General features: G+C 45.3%; 1 protein-coding gene across 2 annotated transcripts in view; it reads right to left on the bottom strand.

Moving 5' to 3' along the window:
• Positions 1-22,566, bottom strand: part of FRMPD2 (FERM and PDZ domain containing 2) — a 126,820-nt gene that overhangs the window by 13,628 nt on the left and 90,626 nt on the right. For both annotated transcript variants that reach the window (XM_074382147.1, XM_003929971.4), the window contains exons 21-27: positions 12,881-13,086; positions 10,042-10,146; positions 8,156-8,249; positions 7,177-7,262; positions 5,623-5,770; positions 3,680-3,894; positions 1,598-1,696 (exon numbers count right to left, since the gene is read on the bottom strand). In XM_074382147.1, coding sequence (XP_074238248.1) covers positions 1,598-1,696; positions 3,680-3,894; positions 5,623-5,770; positions 7,177-7,262; positions 8,156-8,249; positions 10,042-10,146; positions 12,881-13,086 — 953 coding nt within the window. The remainder of the gene's footprint in view (positions 1-1,597; positions 1,697-3,679; positions 3,895-5,622; positions 5,771-7,176; positions 7,263-8,155; positions 8,250-10,041; positions 10,147-12,880; positions 13,087-22,566) is intronic.

Below are 22,566 nucleotides of genomic sequence, written 5' to 3'. Positions count from 1 at the left end.
CACAGGGTCCCAGCACCTTGGCCTGAATTTCTGTGTGTGAAATTTGGTCCTCTCTCACGTGATTCAGTTTCTTAACACAATGCTGTCATCTACCTTCTTTTCCAAACTAGAACTTTCAGATATGTTTCCCATAGCTCTTCTCTCCCTAGAGGCTGTGTCAAATGATGTCTTGGTGTCTAAGCATCAACAAGATCCGGGCCATCAAGTCCTTTATATTGTCCCTAGTGATGCTGTCACCCTCAGTCAATTAAGTGATCATTTTTATCCACATCCTAGAGATGAGGAATCATGAGGCCTAGAGAGGATAGGGAACTGCCCTAGGCCCACGCAGCACAGCAGATACAGGTGATCCAGGTACCTGCCAGATGCCCTCTAGGACTGAGACTCTCACCCCACCACCTCATCTCCCCTCCCTTGGGGCAGCCCACACCCCAGAGCTGGTTAAGACAATACGCAAAGGCACTGGTTCTCTTGCCCCAATTCAGGGCAACTCCAAGGGGCCATCTCTGCTTCAGGGCTCTCCAGGATCAGCTGAGGCTCTGGTTATACCTGCATACTGATCTCTCCTTCTACCCCGCCCTACTTCCGTCACCCTCACAGGGGATGTTCTCAAGTTCAGACCTCATAAAACCTCCTGCATTCACATCACTGCCGCAAAATCTGTTTCCTAGAGACTCCAAAGAAGGCATGGCAATGGGTAATTGTATCTGTCACTTGGCTAGGCCATTACCCAGATAAGCAGTCACACACCATCTAGATGTTACTGTGAAGGTGTTCTTTTTAGATGTGGTTTATTTAAATCAGCAAACTTTGAGTGAAACAGCTTGTCTTTCATAATGGGGTGGCCCCATGCTGTCAGCTGAAGGCCTTAAGAGTAAAGACTGAGCTCCCCGAGGAGGAGGGAGTCCTGCTTCCAGATCACCTTTGGGCTTGATCTTCTCTATTAATTCTTCCCTGGGTCTCCAACCTCCTGGCATGCCCTATAGAATTTGGACTGGCCAGCCCTCATAATCACATGAGCCAAATCCTTGTAAGAAATCTCTTTCTCTCTCTCTGTCTCTTCATATGTAAACACACACACTCACACACACTCATTCTAGCTGTTTTATTTCTCTGGGAACCTGACTAATACAGACGTTAAGGTAAAACTCCCTGTTTTCCTGATTCCAATGCCTCTCTTCTTTGCACTAGAGCGCACATGCCTATTTCATGCTTAGGAGGGTAATCATACATCCTATTTTCCACTTCGTCTCCCAGAATGGAAATTCTTATTGGAAATTCCCTTGGTCTGTTTCTTGTCTACCCTCCTTCCTCCCGGGCCCGCCTCTCTGATGCCTGGGCTTTCAGAGAGCCTGGCCCTAAAAGTTTCACAGCCAAAGTCTAAACATGTAAACATCTACAGTAAAACCCAAATGTTGGGAGGGGCAGAATGAGGGAGAGGAAGGAGACCTACTGAGGTTCGGGAGCCAACTATTTTCCTGCCCCTGTGAAAGGAGGTGGCACTGAACCTACCTACAACCCTCTTAGGACCCTAGAGTCAGGAAAAGGGGAGCTCAACCGGAGCCAGGGAGAGAGAATGGAAGACACTACAGCCTACCTGCCACTCCTGCTCCGTCTCAGGCAGCGCACCTGGAGGGGGTCGGCAAAGGAGGAGCGTGACTTCCTGTGGGGCCCCTCTCAGTAAATGCAGCACCTCCTATGAGAAACCAAGATCCACTGTTAGATCTGGGCCTGCATCACTGGGATGCAGCGATGTTCTCCCTCCTGTGTCCCAGGCGCTGGCTTCTCCCCCTGCACCTTGATCCATTTCTCACTCTAGAGAACTCCGAGGACACCGCTGTGGGCCTAACTTTTCAAAGTACAAGGAACCAGGATCAGTGGCCTGCAGCTTCCACAAAGAAGATGGAAGATGTTGGGCTGTGTATCACCTTTGTGCCACTTGGGTTCTGGGAACCTCTCACCTGTGATATTGCAGTAACCTCTCTGCTCCCTGCCTTCACCAATGTCACTCACCTGCCTCCCTCCACAGTGCTTAAGGATAGTTTTCCACAATGTGGATATAACTGAGTCCTTCCCCTGCTGCACACCCTGGCTGAATTGCTTTGCCCTCAATGTAAGCTCCAAGGCATAGGACACAGATCCCGTTTCTGCCTGCCACTGTCTCTCACCTCAGCTCCCTCTCTCCCATCTACTCCCCTCTGCACCTGTGTCCCAAGCCCCCATCATGCTGAACATGTTGCTCCAAGCCACCCTCTCGATGTCCAGGGTTCATGTTTGCCTTGATAGCTTCTATTTCCTATTTAGACCAGGATTTCTCAAACTCTTGGCACTGTTGACCTTTCAGGCTGGAAAATTCCTTGTTGGAATGCCTGTCCTGTGCATCGCAGGGTGTTTAGCAGCATCTCTGTTCTCTACTCACTAGATTCCAGGAGCACTCATCAGTTGTGACAGTCACAAATGTCTCTGGTCTTAATCAAATGTCCCCTGAGAGGGAAGTGATCCCCGCTTGAGAACTACTGATCCAGACACTCCCCGATCTTTGACATCCAAGGGATGCACTTCTTTCCTGGCTCACTAGTGTGAGCACTGCAGCATGGGCTTTCAACTCACAGGATGCGTATCTCCCGCTATCACTGGTGTGTTCTGTCCCTGAGCTCTGAGACTGCATGAGCTATCCTCCTCTCTGTCTTCAGTCTCTCATACAGTTGCCAGCCCAGCAGTGGTTCTCAGAGAAGTGTTCTTGGATCAGGAGATGGACGGATGAAGGCATGCCCTCCAACCCAAGCATACACTGTTCTAGAAACCCCTCCCCTGCCCTGCCCAGTGCCACTGTCCTGCTTTGTCCATCTTGCTTTGTGTTTCTGGAGCTGACCTATGAGGGCCACATGAAGCTTCCTGTTGGGCTCGGCTAGGGGAATATGGCGGCAGACTAGAGACAGGGAGGTGCAGAGGTCATTGCGGCTTCCAGGGTTCCTCCCTTCAGATTGCCATGGGGTGACTACAACCTCAGCCAAAGCGAGAGCTTATGCTAGCAAGTGCCCCCCCACCACCGGCTCTCCATTCCTAGGGTGGGAAAACTGCTCTTTCTCATCCCCTTTGGCCTCAGGGCAGGGTAACTGCATTCCACCCTGCCCAGCCCCAGGCCACAGCATGCTCCCTTGAGCTTCCTAACAACCTGCCCACACCTTTATGAAATGTTCCTCACGTGACTCCATTTTCTTCCAGGACTCTGTCTAATATATACAATATTTCATTACTCTCTCTTTTTCTGAAATTACATTTTGGATCATAGGCAGGACAATCAGTGTAATAATGTATCAAAAGCTGTAAATTTAGTAGAGAAATGGTTAGCAGAGCAGAAAGGGACCCACTCCAGTCCCTTCAGCCCCACGCCCACCTCCCAGGATGTGTGTGAAGAGGCGCCAGCCTGCACAAAGGCCAGGGCTTTATCTTCAGCTTCACTCCTGAACCCAGTGAGAAGCAGGGCTGACTCAAGGTCAGATGTTTAAAAACAGAGATTTTAAATTAGATGTGAGAAGGTACCACGAATTACTCTTTATGTGATTAAAATCCAGGCTGCTGGTGTGATTTTTGAGAGCCCAGAGTTTTCCCTACGGCAGCAGGCCAGCAAGAGGCACAGCTGGGGCCAGCCTGCACACAGAGCCCGTGTCCCCAGCACCTGGAAGACAAGGCCTTCCGTGGGCCTTCCATTCACGGCCAGGATAATGTCACCAGCTGCGATGGCCCCATTCTCCTCAGCTGGCTGCCCTGGAAATAGCCTCTTGATCCTCACAAGATCACTCTTGAGGTGTCTGCAGCTCTCTTTCTCCAGGTGCACGAAACTGAATCCCAAACCATTGGCATTCTTTTTTAGTGTGACTTCAAACTTAGGACCTGTAGTGTGGGATGTTGATAAAAACAAATTCCTCAGTAGATTACAACTGAAATTGACCAGCCTCAAAATGCAAATCATCAAGTAGATGGATTGTTTCTTTTACATTAAAATAATTCTTTTGCTAATTTTATGACAGAGTACATTAAGTATATTACAGATTAGTGCTGTCCAATAAAATATTATGTGAGTTATAAATACAAACCACAAATGCCATTTTGAAGTTTTCAAATAGCTACATTAAAATAAATCAACAAATTTAAAAAAAAATAAAACAGTTTAAAAAGTAAAAGGAAACATATTAAATACACTAGAATCTTATTTAACCCCATATATCTAAAATATGACTAGTTCAACATGTCATCAATATGAAAAAAAAAATATTAATGAGATTTTTTATTCTTACAAACTAAGTCTTCAAAATCCAATATGTATTTTATCCATTTAGACTGGTCACATTTCAAGTCCTCAATAGCCTCATGTGGCAAGTGGCTACCATACTGAAGAGCACAATTACAGACAGCTCAACTATCTTCACACATAAAGACACAGTTGATCGGCATATACAACATGTTCTTGGCATTTAGTTAAATCTTGTATCACATATATTCCTATTACTCCTTTAGAACCCTAGTCATTTTGTAACATGCTTGAAACTAAATTTTGCCTAATTAGACCATGGAGAAAATTATGGCCAACTCTATGGACAATGCTTTAGCTGCCATTTTATTTACCCATGTAGACTGACCATAAGACAAAACAGTTGCCTCTGGGCACCAAGGATGAACATACCTGGCCACATACATGGTCTGTCCACCAAAGAGGCCTCTGGGCTGCCTCTGCGATACCAGCAACCCGGCTGGCATCAATGCACAGAGGGACAGAGCACAGACTTGCAAACTTTCACCAGGGCAAGAGTGGAAGCCTGTGAAGCAGTTACATGAAGGTGTGTTGCATGACCAGTTCCACCATCGCCATAAGGCCTCCTCCACTCATTGGAGTCAGCTTCTCAAAGGCCCCATGGGAGTGAGCAAAGAGGTAAGGACAGAGGAGATTTCATTTAAGCAGAAGTGTTCCCCCTTTGCCCCACCCCAACCCTATGGCTGCCTTGCATTCAATCTGCTTTGCATCTTCTGCAGCAAAACCAGAAAATCTCTATGAAGGAACTAAAACATGGCTAAGGTCCACATCATTCTTACTGAGGAGGTAAATGTGTTCCTGGAAAATACCAAAATCACAAGGGAAGTGCAGAGGGGCAACCCATCAGAAAACATGCAGTTACATCCCTCTAAACTGACTGTGCATTTGTTTTTTAAAATGATGCTAATAACAAGGCTAGATTCCTGAACTTTCCTCTCTCAACCTGCCTAGTCATTCCTCAGATAACCTTATTACAAATGACTAGGCTAGACTGTGAAGCCAAATATATCTGAAAATGTATGACCCTAAATACTCACACAAACATTAACATTCTGGCAGCTGATCAGAGGACTGAGGAAAGCTGGCGGCAAAACGATGCCTAGAAATCATTTTGGGAAAATGTATTTGTTTCCAGAAACCTATTCCATGAGATGGGCTTCCATGAGAAAGCCGATCCCAGCATGATCCCCACGGCTCGCTTTCCTTTCAGAACCCAGAGGAAGCCTTCCTGCCTTTCCCTTTGACCCGACAATTCAAAAGTGGCACACAATAACATGACAATAGTAACACTCAATTCTCTCTCCTCTCACCATCTGTCACCGAGACACAGCTCGAAGGTCTGCCAGGCAAGGCTGTTACCAAGGAAACAGCCATGTGTTCATCTCCCATGCTGTCATTAGCAGAAGGACACTGCTGTGTAGTCCTGGGGCCTCTTCTCTCTAAGACCAGTCTTGCAACCTAGAAGGAAGGGTGGACAAACTCAGGTTACACTTCATATGGCAACCAGGAGGCACTCCCTTGACTCTGCAAATGTTCTTAATTATCGGATGTTTCCTATAAGCAGCCTCTTTGGAATCTCTCTACTAGCCTATGCATTGGGATGAAGACCCAGATTTCTCAGTGCTTATTAGACAAGTGCACCTGGAAGCACACAGGTACCTGCACTTCACATACACAGTGCCTCACTCGTCTTCCTCCCTCACTCACCCTTGCTTCCCCTCCTCCTTCTTCTTAAAACACTCCTCCTCTCGCGTTGGCTCCCTCAGAACAGGGAACACCCCCTCCATTAACCTGCCAGGGGCCACACTTTGAGTGGTCCAGCTCTCCCTGATCAGTTTCTAAGATGTGAACATTCCCCATCAGGAACAACTCCCCAGTAACCTCCCCACCCCTCCACTACCCCCTCTATCACTGCCAGTGTCCTGCTGGGCTGTGGCAAGTTCCAGTTACCTTGGCTCACTGGACCCTGCCTGCACCCCTGCCAATAAATTATGGCTCTGTTCTCAAGATAGGTCAACCAAAGTCACTAAGATAAGCAAATATCACCAGACACCAGAAAACTGCAAAAAGAAAGTAAAAAGTGGCCAGAACACTGCCCCACAGCTTGCTGGAAGGTCCCTCGGGAATCCTTCCTGTCTCTGTTGACTCTTTAGTTGCCAAGAGAAGACGATGTCAGCTCTGTGGCCCAGAATACTAGGGCAGTTAGAAGCTCCCACCCTCAGGCAGAGGACTTGGCACAGTAGGGTAACATTGAGTTACTGTGGGGCAGGGAATAAAGGGGACACAAAGGCTGAATGGCTCTGCTCTTGGCATCCTGAATTTCCTACCTCATTGTGAGGAAAAGAATTCCAAGGTACTCTGACCCAGGCCCTGGTGGGTACCACACAGGGCGAGGGGGAATGGCATGAACAGGGAGCAGAGTGGGGTAATCCTAGCAAAGGTAGGGAGGTAAGAAGGCCCAAAAGCCCATGGACACAGGGCTAGCGGGGCTGGGGCAGACAGAGCCAGGCTGGAGCAGTCGCTTCACTCCATCTTCTCTGTTCCTCTGTCTGATTCTCAGAATCCAGGCAAGCCACCAGTAAGTTTCTAAGGCTGTCTACAGGGGGTGAGTTTTGTTTACTTGGAAACATCTGTCTGCTACCTCCTGGCTTTCACATCCCTATAGAAAAGTGAGAGTAAGAAGAAATAGAAGAGAAAAAAAGTGAGAGTAAGCAGAAGAAATAGAAGAGAAAAAAAAACTAACAAAGAAAAAGTCTTGTTTCCTGCCTGCCTCCCTCCCTCCCACCCAGAGGTAATTTCAGCTTCTGATGTTGTCCAGGAAAGTTCCAGAAGGAAGGGAAGCTGATCAGTAATGGTCCACTCACCTGCCCAGGCCCCTTCAGGCACTGCACAGCCTGCTTGTGAGTGAGGCCGCACAGACTCACTCCATCCACCTGCAGGAGCCGGTCACCTGGAAAAGGGATGGATGTGATGTCATGACCCGGCACCTGGGGCTGCAGAAGTTCCCTTCCGTGAGGCCACCGTCTGGTGGCCCTCCATGCAGCCTGGAGAAGCGGGACAGGAAGCAGAGGTGCCAGGCATCCCCCTGGAGTCAGCAGGAATCCTGCCTCTCTGCACAGCCTCGCTCCCTCCTTCCCAGGCACATCACAGATCGGGGATATAAAAGCCTTTCTATTATTGGCTCACAGAATGGTTGAGCCAGCTCTGTTCAACCTTATCCATCCTCCTGTTTTCCTGTGAAACCGTTTTTGAAAGTATTTTCAAGTCGCTTAGATATTTATATCTCCAGGATGTAATTTTTTTTTTTTTTTATTTCAAAAAAGGTCAGGGAGGCATGGTTGATGCTGGGGACACCGGAATTCCAGAAGAGACGGCGGTAAGTAAGGTCCTAGGTTCTCCTTTTGGCTCAATTCCGGCAGTTTTGGAGACCAATAAAAATCGTCCCCTTCCATCAGGGCAGTGGGAGCTGAGCAAGGGCAGAGAGAAGGCTCAGGTGTCCTCCCCAGAGGTGAGAGTAGGGTTACCGAGGCCCACTTGTCTTCCAAGGGAAGCAGTGTGTTCGCCTATGAAGGCCAAGGAACAATACAAGTCTTTTCAGGTTTCTACGATTTTTTTTTTATCACCGATGCTTCCCAGTGTGCCGCTGCAGACCCTCCAACCTCTCAAACAGGTGGGGCAAGTTCTATCACCCCCTTTTCAGGTGAGGAAAGCATGACCTGGAGAGGCAATCGTTTGCACGAGTTTTCAGAAAGGGAGCAGGGCAAGGCCTGGAGGCTGCCCCTCCCAGTCCAGGGCTCTTTTCGCCACAGAGCCCAGAGCTCCCAATGCGACCCCATCTCTCACCCTGCAGGATCTGCCCTTCCTTGGCAGCTGGTCCTCCAGGAACAATGGATTTCACATATATACCACCATAGGGCACACTGGTGTTAATGCCACCCTGAAAAACACAATGGAAAACTCACCACCCATCTGTCCTCCTCCCGAAGCCTACCCAACCTCCCCAGCTAAGGGAGTCCCCACCTGCCCACCACTCTATTCCATGACCTCACCTCCAACTGGCACTGTCTTCTGTATTCATTTGTTTGTTTAGATTGTATTCGCCACAGAGCAATAAGATTAGGTGTCCATAAGCTTAACAACAGAAGCTATGTGAGAGATCTGGGCATGTCCGCAGCGCAAGCACTGATACACGCCAGACGCTCAGCCACTGGTCACATGGGATGCAGCACCATCTCTCTATAGGTAGCGACCAACGTAGATGGATACGGCTCCGGGCCTGAATGCCTGTGCCTGGCACGTCTCGTGTGCTTTGATGGGCCAAAGGATATGTGCATTTTTCATTATAATAAGTGTTGCCAGACTGCATTCCTAAGTGAATATGGACATACTCACTCACATGTGTACCAGCTTTGTACGACAGTTACCATTTTTCTACGTTCCACCAGTTATATCTGGTCAAGCTGGTGGATATGAAGTTTAAAATTTCATTTTAATTTAATTTGTATTCCCGTGGCTTTTCCTGGGTTTGAGTTCTTTTCATGTGTTTAATGGCCATTTGGACTTGAGTGAGGCATTTCAGAAATTATTTTTGAAATTAAATATCTGCAAAGAAAATCCAAGTTTTTTGCCAGCCACAGGAAACCACCAACCTCTTCTCAGCAAATATATATTTGTGGATAACCCAAAACTTAGTGACTTTTTGGATGAGAAATAGCTATATTCGGTGACTGATAAGGCTGTTACCCCAAGACAAGAATAAATTGACCATATTTGGTATCAGCCTGTTCACTCTACGTGGATTCATGAGCCTTACTGCTTAGTTTCTTACTTGGTCCCTTAACATCATCTACTGATGACAAGTTCCATTGCAAGCTTAGGGTCCAACGAAACATATATCCTTACTCTAAGTGCACAGCATTATCCCAGGGGAAAGCAAAGGATGCCCTCCATCCACATATGTCTTGAATCTCCTGTGGAAATTTTACTCAGCCATAGCATTTCCTTACTTTGATGGGAGGTGCCATTCTATTTCTCATCAACGATTAAATCCGACAGTGACATTTCTGATATCTAGACCCATTCCAGGGTCTCAAGGGAATGGATCACTTTCAATGCTCAGTAATAAAAGCAACACCTTTCAATCTCCGACTGGATTTTCACCAGCTTTGTGTGTGCCATTCACCAACTTCTTGGGTAATCACAGTTACATAGGTGATCTCCCTCCACAAGGGTCTACCAGGTAAAACTCAGAAACCAAATGCAAAGTGCCAGTCCTGATGGAGGTCTGGCCCAGGGAGGTCTGAGCAAAAGGCTCTACACTGATTCTGTGCTGGATGACAGTGGACTGCCCCAACCATCCTTGGCCAGATGACAGTGGACTATCCCTCTCCCCTTTAGCTTGTGTCCGTGAAGTCCTACTCTGCTTCCCTCTCTCTGCAGTCCAGCTTGACCTCAGAGGCAGGACACATCGCCCAACTCTGCCCACACTGCATCCCCATGTGGTTGGAGTTCCCTAGTGCATGCCCTGCCCAGCCCGAGGTTACTCACTCTGTTTGTCTCTGAACTCATCCCCCACTGCAGGCCCCCTCTGACCTTCTTTATTCACCCCTTGCACTCGTGCACACTTTGCTGGGCACACTCTCAGAGGTTGCCATTTGAGTGAAATGTCCACCCAGGCTCTGGAGGGACATCTTATTAACTGCTTTTCAAGCTGTCCTAAAAACTCTTACAGTCACGCTGAATCCAAGTGTTCCATCTTCTTTAACCAGTTCCACAAAGTAGATTTCACCAGCACTGATTTCTGGAGGTGACAGAGGAAACGAAGAACCAGGACCCTGCCATAAACAAACAAAAATAAAGAAGAGATAAAGGCAGATGGCACCTCTTAGCTCTCACCTGCTCTCAGGAATAGGCAGCATTGCACTTCAGAAAGAGCTTGAGCTTTGGACTAGACCAGCAGGTGATTCATTTCCAACTTTATCAGGACTTCTCCATGTGACCTCAAGAGGAAGATGAGGGAGTGCTGGACTGGGCTGACACCATTTCTAGGCAGAGAAGACTTGAGTCACTGTTCATGTTCCGCTGTCCCTAGGCCTGGAAGATGGGATCTTTTGTCCCATCTGCTCCCTTTAGTTAGTGCTTTCTAATCACCATGCACATCAGAAAATCCTAGTAACATACAGGAAAGTAAACAAGCTGGAGGAAGCTGAACAATGAAGCCTCGATTCTTTCAGAGACCTTCTGTACCCCATGGACCGCAAGATATTTTGTCTAAGTTTTAAAATTCAAGAGCAAAACAACAGCTGACGGTGAGATCTGAAGTAAGAATGTAAACTCCACCATGCCGCACAGGGTCATCTGGCCACAAAGCTGGCCATGTGACCCAGAAGAGCCTACACTGTCTGGTTTGGGTCCTACAACCTGCACCATGGTCAGCATGGCCTTAGAGCCCCCTTGCTCCCCTCAACTGCTCCCAGCCTAGGAAACCAACTCGCAGGTTTGCCACCAAAGAAGCCCCAGCCTGAAGGCCTCTCTGACCTGCTTTCTGCCACAGAGGGCCTCCCAGAGGAAGGTCTGGGGTGAAGGTTACAGTTCTGGAGACCAGTCCCTTGGATTCCAGTCTCGGCTCTGTCACCTGCTCCCTAAGAGAGCTTGGGTGTGCTACTTTGCTCTCTGTGCCTCAGGTCTCCCACCTATAAAAGGGGTTGATAATAAGAATGATCTCACTGGGTTACCATGGAGCTTCCATGAGCTAACACACATAAAGTGCTCAGGACACGACGTGGCACACAGATAAGCACTCAATTAATGGCAGCTACTATCATTGTTCTTCCACTGACCTCCTGCAACCAATTCTTCATGGGATGTGCTGTTCAGGTGAGCACCATGGCCAAATAGGAAGGTGCTGACACTCATGGTGATCTATTGCATGCCAGATCCTTGTGATAGGGGTCAAGACACACTACCTCAAAATAGGGCACCTTGGCACATTGAAGGAATTGGAGAAACAGCGTGTGCAGGAAGGTTTCTCCGACCTTCCCCTACCCTTCTCCTTTGAAGCAGGATCTAAAACCTAGGAAAGGTTTTCTAACCTTCCCTTGAAGCAGGGCATAAGACCCTCAAGTGAGAACACCCTCCCTATATCCAGAAAAATGGAGCATCTTATCTGGGAAGACACAAGGACTCAGAGAGGAATATGAACAAGCAGGCCTCGATGAGTTCCCCCCAGCTTACATAATCCTGCTTTTTGTCTTATCTCATTTCTCCATGACTCTCCATTCTTCATCAAGCCCACTTACAAAACATACTCAGGGAGACCCGTTTCTTCAGATCTTCATTTCCATATGAAGGCTCACATGTCACCTAAAACTTACAGTAAATACATGTGCGTGCTTTCGTCTCTCATTAATCTGTCTTCTGCTATGGGGCCTCAGCTGATTAAGCTAAGATGAGTAGAAGAAAAAGGAATGTTTCCTCCCCAACACTGGGCACAGCACCTTAGTTTCCATGACTGAGGACAGGCATCATGACCTCTGTCATAAAAAGAGAAATGAGGTTAAAAGAGGTGCAATAACCTGCCTGTTTCAACCAGCAAGTTGTCCCAGTGAGAATGAGAAGGGCATACACTCAGCCTGAGTAACAGAGGAGAGGTCATGGAAGACCTGTTTTCAAAGGTCTTGGCAGCCTTTGGAGAAACCATTAATAACAGCTCGGCACCTGGGGCTGGAGACACCGGGCGCTGTGACCACCCCTGAGCCTGAGGGGCGAGAGAAGGGAGTGGTTGATGGACCCTGATAGGAGCTGTGCTCTTCGTAGAGGGACACATCCAATCTGTGTCAGCACAGGGAGAGTGGAATGAAGGGTATGCCACTGTGACCCCAGCACTGCCGCCCTGCCCTCACTCATCCACCACTGCAGGCTCCTCTCAAGGCTTCTCCTGGACAGAACAAAGCAGAACACAGGAGCTGACTCAGTCCATGAGCACCAGCTGTGCAGGGCCCAGAGCGGAATGGAGAGGCTGGGCATGGCTTTGGAGGGGCCTAGGGAGACAACGCCACCCAGAGTCCAAAGAGATGGCAAAGGATGGCAGAGCTGGGACTGGAACACACAGCCCTCCATACACCTACACCAGGTCCCATCCTCTTCCTCCACGGGGTATGGTCAAGAGCAAAGCCACTGAGTTTCCAGTTTGAAGACCAATTCAAGGACAAGAATAGGAGATGCCTGATTGCCCATGCCTTGCCATTGGCAGCAATCAACTTCCTCATGTTGCTATTAGCATAACAATTATAATTAATGACTAAAGACTCCATAGGCACCCACACAGAGCCTGCACCCAGGCACTGTCCTGGGAACTCTGCCTTCTCCTGTACATTTTTCTCAACAACCATGCCATGCAGGCATTTGCTTCCACTTGGAGATGACGAAGCTGTGGCTCAAAGGGTCCAAGTAACTTCCAGCCACCTGACATGGCAAACAGTGAGCAGGGAGGGCCTGGTGCCCAGGCTGTTGGGCTCCACAGCCTGTTTTCTTTCTTCCAGATCTAGAAAGTGACCCAAGAATGATTACCTTTAATGGCAGAAAGGAGAGCTGATGTCTCAACCTGGGCACTAAGCTCCGCACCCCAGCCATGTCTAGGTCTTCAATATTCCTGTCCTGGTCTTCTGTGTGTGACAACAAACTTCCCTGGTACCCGAAGCTCAGGATGTCTGTAGAGGAGACCCCAGAATTGGCCGTGCTATTCTTTTCTTCATTTGGGGTATTTCCGCAAACACCTATAAAAACAGGCCAAGAAAAAGTCAACAGCTATAAATGGCTGGCTTCTAGGTGGCATCCCTATGTGGGCACAGAGTTTTCCTCCAGTGACCAATAGGTCTTTTATAGCTGCTCAGGAAAAATGTGAATGTAGCTCCTCCTGAAAGATGTTGCATTTAGATTAGAGAAAGGGAAGATTCTATATGTGACTTAGAAACCTAGATAGAGCTTAAGTGACCCAACTATGAATGCACAGGCTCAAAACAAGTTCATAATGCCAGCTTTCCCTTATTAAATTCTGGCCATGTGATGGACACCTTAGATGTACATACACATAGGAAGATATAAACATCTTTCCACCTTCTCAGCAGACCCACCAGGAAGGTGTAATCCAGTTCAAACATGAGAAAACAAGAGTCAAAACGATTAAGTATCTTGCCCCAAATCCTACAGCCAGCATGTGGGCAGTATCTTAAACACAGCCTCTCCTGGAGATCTCACTGAGCACATCTGCAATCACCATGTGATGCAAAAACCAACATATCAGGTCCTTTTGGGAGGCTTGGTAATAACCAGACTGCAGATTCCTGTGAGCGAAGGCTGGGACACTGGCATAGGACAAAGAAAAGAACGTGAGGTTGTGAATCAATAGAAAAACTTTGGGCAAGGTACTTAACATACCTCAACCTCAATTTTCCTGTATCTAAAGCAGAGATAATATCAATAATATTGTAGAATTGATGAGGCTTAGGGATTATATATAGAGAAAATATTTTACATATGAAAGGAAAGATAAAAATATACATGTATATATGAGAGAATATATATTCCCTCATATATATATATATATATATATATATATATATATATATATATATGGCACACACACACACACACACACATACGCACAGCTTAGTACATGGCAGACCCTCAATAAATGCATCTACTGTTAACATGTTATTATTAGCTGCTCAACAATTATATATGGGAGGAATGCATAACAGTCAGATTTTCTTTAGACCCGGATACAAGTAGATTTGCTACTTTTGATACACTCATTACCACTCAGGGGAATGCCCAAACTCACATGCTGAATGAATTCAATTTGAATAAATTTGATTTAATGAATTTGATTTGAAGTTCTTCAAATCTAAGGTATCCAGCAGGGAGTGGCAGGGCCACTGTTTCGTAATGCTATATTTCTGGCCATTTCATTCACATATTCTGCCATCATTGTCCTTCTGGCAGTATCATTAGCATCGGCTCATTCTCTTCCACATCCTCCATGAGAGGCGAGGATGGGACTTATGATCGAATTGAAAAGTCAAGTCATGCTGCAACTGGTGTACTGCCTAGTAGACATATGAGCCGTGAGACCTTCTTTAGGTAACTAAAACTCAGTTTATATTGCAGACCATGACAGATGCTCATGATGAGCATTTTATCTGTCCAATCCTGACCTCCAATCTAGCTCAGCTGCCTTAACAGCAACCCACCAAAAGAGAAGAAAGTCATGGTAGTCAAGTCTCTGCCACAAAGACCCAGCCAGCATCACCATGGAGATGTCTTCCTCCGACAGTGGCCAGCTGCATGAGGAAACCCCACCATGATGAATGCAGCATTGCCAACAGATGGCTGGGGTCCCACAGGGAAAGGACATTTTATTCCCAGCCATTGTGGGAAACCCATTGTCTGGAATTCTAATGTGAGGTTGTAGTTTGAGAATAGCAGACCTCGAGTGCCACTTTTTGACAACCCCCATCACAGCAGGCCATCCTTGGACTATGCCAAATTGTGATTCAGTCACCTGCATTGTGTTTCCTGACAATACATGGGAGGGTTTGACTGCTCCCGTCAGCAGAGGGTATGGAAGAAAACACAGGGATTACTGAACCACCACAGAAAGGAGAGCAGTGGCGCTGGGAAATCTGACAGAGACAGCAAGCCAGAGACTGGCACCGGGGATGTGCTAAGACCAGCCCCTGGGAAGGCTCCAACCATGGGATAAAAGGTGTGTGGCTGAAACCCCAGCATGGCCACCTCCTGCCTTCCATGGTTTCTGAACATGGGAGCTGCGTGGCATTGTATACATGTACAGGAGTAAGAGAGTGTGCATGGTGTTCAGAAGGCAAGGCAAATGTAGTGTCTGCATTTAGGACCTAGAAAACGCTGGCTGGTATGACGGGAAGTCCTGCTATAGATAAGGGGAAACTGTGCAATACCCCTGGAGGGTGAGGAAGCAATCGTGAGCCTGAATTTGCAGGACATCTGCTGTTAATTTACAGGACTACTCAACCAAAAAGCAGCAGTGGTCCCAGGAAACTAGGGAAAAGGGATGTGAGCCTCCCCCATTACTTCCTCCAAGCCCCTCAAACTTGCTCCCAACAAAAATAACAATATTATCCTTTGATATAGGCAGTTGTTGCTCTCTCATTCTTATCCAAAGGATGAAGAAAAGCATCAGTTAAAAAATGCTTTACTCCGGGGAAAGATGGCCAAGAGGAAACTTATCCGGAGTGCAGCTACCACTGAGTAAGACAGAACCAGAGCGATATCTGCATCTCTGAGGTAGGTACTGGTTTTGTTTTAAAGGGACTGGTTTTAATACAGAAAAACAGCTGGATTAACCCCCAAAAAAGGCAGCAAAAGCAGCCCAAAGGCGTCCAGCCGAAGCAAGGCAGGGCACTGCCCCACCTGGAAAGTGTATCAGGCACGGACAATCTGGAGGGCATCACCTCCTCGGTTCTCGGAATCAGATACAGCAATTCACTCCAAGACTTCGGCAGTATCCAGACCAGGAAAATGTTGCCTTGCTGAGAACCACCCGGAGTCACAGACCTGGGTGACAGCCCAGGCCAGCAGCCCCAGCCAGACTGGTGCCTTGTTAGCACAGACCAGGGCAGAGATTTGGACTAATACCAAGAAAGCTTGTGAAAAGGAACTGCCCATCCCACAGAAGGGAGAGTTGAAAGCAGGGAGGGGGATACAACAAGACAGGCCCCTCTGCCCACAAGATCCAGCAACTGGAGTCCCTCTCCCAGGAGAGTTTTACAGTTAACACATCCTCTACCCGGGAACAGCAGGCTCAGCAGAGGGAAGAGCCCGCCATTGAAAAGGTGGGGCTAACCCCACCAGCACGGAAACCAGACAAAGAATAAACAGCAGACTGGCTGAGAATGAGGCAGCCCAGCAGTGCCTCCACAGGCAGACAATGGGCAGACTATCTTAAGTGGCACACTGACAACTGTGTTAAAAAAAAAAAAAAAGCCTCATACAGGAGAAATAACTTCAACTTTAACAGAAAGGATGTCCCCTCAGAGAAGATGGGAAGAAACCAGTGCAAAAAGGATGAAAACATCAGTCCAGAACTCCTCTCCCCCGCCAGAGAGATCACAATGACTCACCAGCATGACAACAAAACAGGTCAGAAAACGATTTTGACGAGCAGACAGAAGCAGGCTTCAAAAGATGAGGTAATAACAAACTTTTCTGAGCTAAAAGAACATGTTTTAACCCAATGCAAAGAAACTAAGAACCTTGAAAAAATATTAAGATGAAATGCTAACTAGAATAACCAGCCTAGAGAAGAACATAAATGATTTGATGGAGCTGAAAAACACAGTATGAGAACTTTGTGAAGCATACACAAGCTTCAATAGCCAAATTGATCAAGCAGAAGAAAGCATATCAGAGATTGAGGATCAACTCAATGAAATAAAAAGAGAAGGCAAAAAAAAAAAAAAATAGAAAAAAGAGTGAAAATAAATGAACAAAGCCTCCAAGAAATACAGGATTATGTGAAAAGATCTAATCTACACTTGATCAGTGTACCTGAAGAGGATGGGGAAAATGAATCCAAGCTGGAAAACACTCTTCAGGATATTATCCAGGAGAACTTCCCCAACCTGGCAAAACAGGCCAATGTTCAAATACAAGAAATACAAAGAACACCACAGAGATACTCCTCAAGAAGAGCAACCCCAAGGCACATAATCATCAGATTCACCAGGGTTGAAATGATGGAAAAAATACTAAGGGCAGCTAGAGAGAAAGGTTGGGTTACTCACAAAGGAAGGCCCATCAGACTCACAGCAGGTCTTTTGGCAGAAACCCTACAAGCCAGAAGAAAGTGGGGACCAATATTCAACATCCTTAAAAAAAAGAACTTTCAACCCAGAATCTCATATCCAGCCAAACTAAGCTTTGTAAGTGAAGGGGAAATAAAATCCTTTACAGACTAGCAATTACTGAGAGATTTCATTGCCAACAGACCTGCCCTACAAGAGCTCCTGAAGGAAATACTAAACACAGAAAAAAACATCCAGTATCAGCCACTGCAAAAACGAGCCAAATGGTAAAGACCAATGATACAATGAGGAAACTGCGTCAACCAATGGGCAAAACAACCAACCAGTAACAAAATGGCAGGATCAAATTTACACATAACAATACTAATGTTAAATGTAAATGGCCTAAATGCCCCAATCAAAAGACACAAACTGGCAAACTGAGTAAAAAGTCAAAACCCATCTGTGTGCTATATTCAGGAGACCCATCTCACATGCAAAGACACATATAGACTCAAAATAAAGTGATGGAAGATTTACCAAGCAAATGGAGAGAAAAAAAAATCAGGGGTTGCAATTTTAGTCTCTGATAAAATGGACTTCAAACCAACAAAGATCAAAAGAGACAAACGACACTACATAATGGTGAAAGGATCAATACAACAATAAGAGCTAACTATCCTAAATATATATGCACCCAATACAGGAGTGCCCAGATACCTAAGGCAAGTTCTTAATGACCTACAGAGAGGCTTAAACTCCTGCACAATAATAGTGGGAGACTTTAACACTCCACTGTCCACATGAGACAGATCAACGAGGAAGAAAATTAACAAGCATATACAGGACTTGAATGCAGAACTGGAACAAACAGACCTAATAGACATCTACAGAAATGTCCACCCCAAATCCACAGAATATACATTCTTCTCAGCACTGCATGGCATTTACTCTAAAATTGACCACATAATTGGAAGTAAATCACTTCTGAGCAAATGCAAAAAAATGGAAATCTTAACAAACAGTCTCTCAGACCACAGAGCAATCAAATTAGAACTCAGAATTCAGAAACTAACTCAGAACTGCACAGCTTCATGGAAACTGAACAACTGGCTCCTGAATGTCAACTGGATAAGCAGTGAAATGAAGGCAGAAATAAAGATGTTCTTTGAAACCAACAAGAATGAAGACACAATGTACCACAACCTCTGGGACATATTTAAAGCAGTGTCTAGCAGGAAATTTATAGCAATAAATCCCCATGTGAGAAATGAGGAAAGATGGAAAATTGACACCTTATTGTCAAAATTGAAAGAGCTAGAGGAGTAAGATCAAAAAAACTGAAAAGCTAGCAGAAGACAAGAAGTAACTAAGATCAGAGCAGAAATGAAGGAGATAAAGACACACACACAAAAAAACCCTTCAAAAAATCAATAAATCCAGCATCTGTTTTTTCAAAAAGATCAATAAAATAGACAGACCACTACCCAGATTAATAAAAAAGAAAAAAGGGAAGACTCAAATAGATGAAAAAAATAAGAAAAAAACAAAAACAAAATAAAGGGGATATCACCACCGATCCCACAGAAATATAAACTACCATCAGAGATTACTACAAACAACTCTATGCACATAAACCAGTAAATCTGGAAGAAATGGATAAATTCATGGACATTTGTACCCTACCAAAACTAAACTAGCAAGAAGTTGAAAACCTGAATAGACTTAGAAAGGGCTGAAGTTGAGGCAGCAATTAACAGCCTACCAACCAAAAAAAGTCCAGGTCCAGACGGGTTCACAGCCAAATTCTACCAGGCATACAAAAAGGAGCTGATACCAATGATTCTGAAACTATTCCAAACAATACAAAAAGAGGGAAACCTCTGCAACTCATTTTATGAGACCAACATCATTCTGATACCAAAACCCAGCAAAGACTCAACAAGAAAAGAAAACTTTAGGCCAATCTCCATAATGATGAACATAGATGCAAAAATCTTCAATAAAATACTGGCAAACTGATTACAACAGCACATCAAAAAGCTTATCCATCACGGTCAAGTAGGCTTCATCCTGGGGATGCAAGGCTGGTTCAACATGTGCAAGTCTATAAACATAATTCACCACATAAACAGAATCAAAGACAAAAACCACATGATTATCTCAATAGATGCAGAGAAGGCCTTTGACGAAATTCGACAGCCCTTTACACTAAAAACTCTCAATAAACTAGATATCAATGGAACCTATCACAAAATAATAGAAGCTATTTATGACAAACCTACTGCCAATATAATACTGAATGGGCAAAATCTGGAAGCATTCCCTTTGCAATCTGGCACTAGACAAGGATGCCCTCTCTTTCCATTCTTATTCAACATAGTATTGGAAGTTTTAGCCAGAGTAATCAGGCAAGAAAAAGAAACAAAGGGTATTCAGTTAGGAAAGGGGAAAGTCAAATTGTCTCTATTTATAGACGACATGATTGTATATTTAGAAGACCCAATCATCTCAGCCCAAACTCTCCTTAAGCTGATAAGCAACTTCAGCAAAGTCTCTGGATAAAAATCAATGTGCAGAAATCGCAAGCATTCCTATACACCAATAACAGAAAAACAGAGAGCCAAATCATGAGCAATCTCTCATTCACAATTGCTATAAGAAGAATAAAATACCTAGGAATACAACTAACAAAGGAGGTAAAGGACCTCTTCAAGGAGAACTATAAACCACTGCTCAAGGAAATAAGATACAAACAGATGGAAAAACATTCCATGCTCATGATTAAGAAGAATCAATATTGTGAAAACGGCCACACTGCCCAAAGTAATTTACAGATTTAATGCTATCCCCATCAAACTACCAATAACCTTCTTCACAGAACTGGAAAAAACCACTTTAAACTTCATATGGAACCAAAAAAGAGCCTGCATAGCCAAGACAATCCTAAGCAAAAAGAATAAAGCTGGTAGCCGGACTTCAAGCTATACTACAAGGCTACAGTAATCAAAACAGCATGGTACTGGTATCAAAACAGAGACATAGACCAATGGAACAGAACAGAGGCCTCGGAGGCAACGCCACACATCTACAACCATCTGATCTTTGACAAACCTGACAAAAATGAAAAATGGGGGAAGGATTCCCTGTTTAATAAATGGTGTTGGGAAAATTGTCTAGCCATGTGCAGAAAGCAGAAACTGGACCCCTTCCTGACACCTTACACATAATTAACTCCAGATGGATTAAGGACTTAAACATAAGACCTAATACCATAAAAACCCTAGAAGAAAACCTAGTCAAAACCATTCAGGACACAAGCATAGGCAAGGACTTCATGACTAAAACACCAAAAGGAAGGGCAAAAAAAGCCAAGATAGACAAATGGGACCTAATTAAACTTCGGAGCTTCTGTACAGCAAAAGAAACAATCATTAGAGCAAACCAGCAACCAACAGAATGGTAAAAAACTTTTGCAATCTACCCATCTGACAAAGGGCTAATATCCAGAATCTACAAAGAACTAAAACAGATTCACAAGAAAAAAAAAATCCATCCAAAAGTGGACAAAAGATAGGAACAGACACTTTTCAAAAGAAGACATATATGAAGCCAACAAACATATGAAAAAATGCTCATCATCACTGGTCATTAGAGAAATGCAAATCAAAACCACATTGAGACACCATCTCACACCAGTTAGAATGGTGATTATTAAAAATTCTGGAGACAACAGATGCTGGAGAGGATGTGGAGAAATAGGAACACTTTTACACTGTTGGTGGGAGTGTAAATTAGTTCAACCATTGTGGAAGACAGTGTGGTGATTCCTCAAGGATCTAGAAATAGAAATTCCATTTGACCCAGCAATCCCATTACTGGGTTTGTATCCAAAGGATTATAAATCGTTCTATTATAAAGACACATGCACACATATGTTTATTGCAGCACTGTTTACAATAGCAAAGACCTGGAACCAACCCAATGTCCATCAATGATAGACTGGACGAAGAAAATGTGGCACATATACACCATGGAATACTATGCAGCTATAAAAAACAATGAGTTTTTGTCCTTTGTAGGGACATGGATGAACCTGGAAACCATCAATTTCAGCAAACTGACACAAGAACAGAAAATCAAACACCACATGTTCTCACTCATAGGCGGTGTTGAACAATGAGAACACATGGACACGGGGAGGGGAGCATCACACACTGAGGTCCATTGTCGGGGGTTATGGAAGGGTAGTGGGAGGGAGGGGAGGGGAGGGATAATGTGGGGAGAAATATCAGATATATGTGATGGGGGGATGGTGGCAACAAACCACCTTACCATGAATGTACCTGTGCAACAATCTCGAATGATCTGCACATATACCCCAGAATCTAAAGTACAATTAAAAAAAAAATACTTTGCTCTTAGGTTGATCAGGAACATGCTCATCAAGTAATAACAGCATGCTTGCCATGCAAAGTCAGCTTTAAGAACAGGCCAGGTGAGGTGGCTCACACTTGTAATCCCAGCACCTTGGGAGGCAGAGGCAGGCGGATCACGTGAGGTCAGGAGTTCAAGACCAGCCTGACCAACATGGAAAAACCCCGTCTCTACTAAAAATACAAAACTAGTCGGGTGTGGTGGTACACACCTGTAATCCCAGCTACTCAGGATGCTGAGTCAGGAGAATCACTTGAATCTGGGAGGTACACTCTGCAGAGAGTCAAGGTCGTGCCACTGCACTCCAGCCTGGGCGACAGAGTGAGACTCCATCTCAAATTAAAAAAAAAAAAAAAGGAAAACCAAATACCACACGTTCTCACTTATAAGTGGGAGCTAAATAATGAGAACCCATGGTCACAAAGAGGGAAACCACAGACACTGGAGTCTACTTGAGGGAGGAGGGTGGGAAGAGGGAGACGATGGAGAAAAACAACTATCGGGCACTATGCTGAGCACCTGGGTGATGAAATGGTCTTTACATCAACCCCTGTGACATGAGTCTGCCTGTAATTACAAACTACATGTGTGCCCCTGAACCTAAAATAACAGTTTAACAAAAAACAGTTCCTGTCTCCTCCCCATCTGATTTCTATACTTAAACCCAAACGGTAGAAATCCTGGAGCAGCCACTTTCAACAAGGACTTTGGGTGTCAATAAAAAGATCCTCCCTGCCATGCAAGGAGAGTTGACAGAAAAAAAGAAGTGGCCGTATTCAGCTCTGTCCATCAATGAATTGAAGTAGGTTACTACCTTTCAGAAAGACATGGATGGCAACACCCATTCTGACCCTGAAATTGCAAAGCTTACTGATTTGTGCCCCTACACGGCTTCTTTGCAAACCAATACCATGAGGAAAGCAGTACAAAAGACTTACACGGACTTCAGCGTCTAGTACCTCACAGCAGTCACATACTTCTGAAAACAGAGGCGGG

The sequence above is a fragment of the Saimiri boliviensis genome, chromosome 12 (assembly GCF_048565385.1).
Source record: "Saimiri boliviensis isolate mSaiBol1 chromosome 12, mSaiBol1.pri, whole genome shotgun sequence".
In the NCBI taxonomy this organism is placed as follows: Eukaryota; Metazoa; Chordata; class Mammalia; order Primates; family Cebidae; genus Saimiri; species Saimiri boliviensis.
The sequence above is the reverse complement of the archived record's forward strand: the minus strand, read 5'-3'. Positions and strand labels throughout refer to the sequence as shown.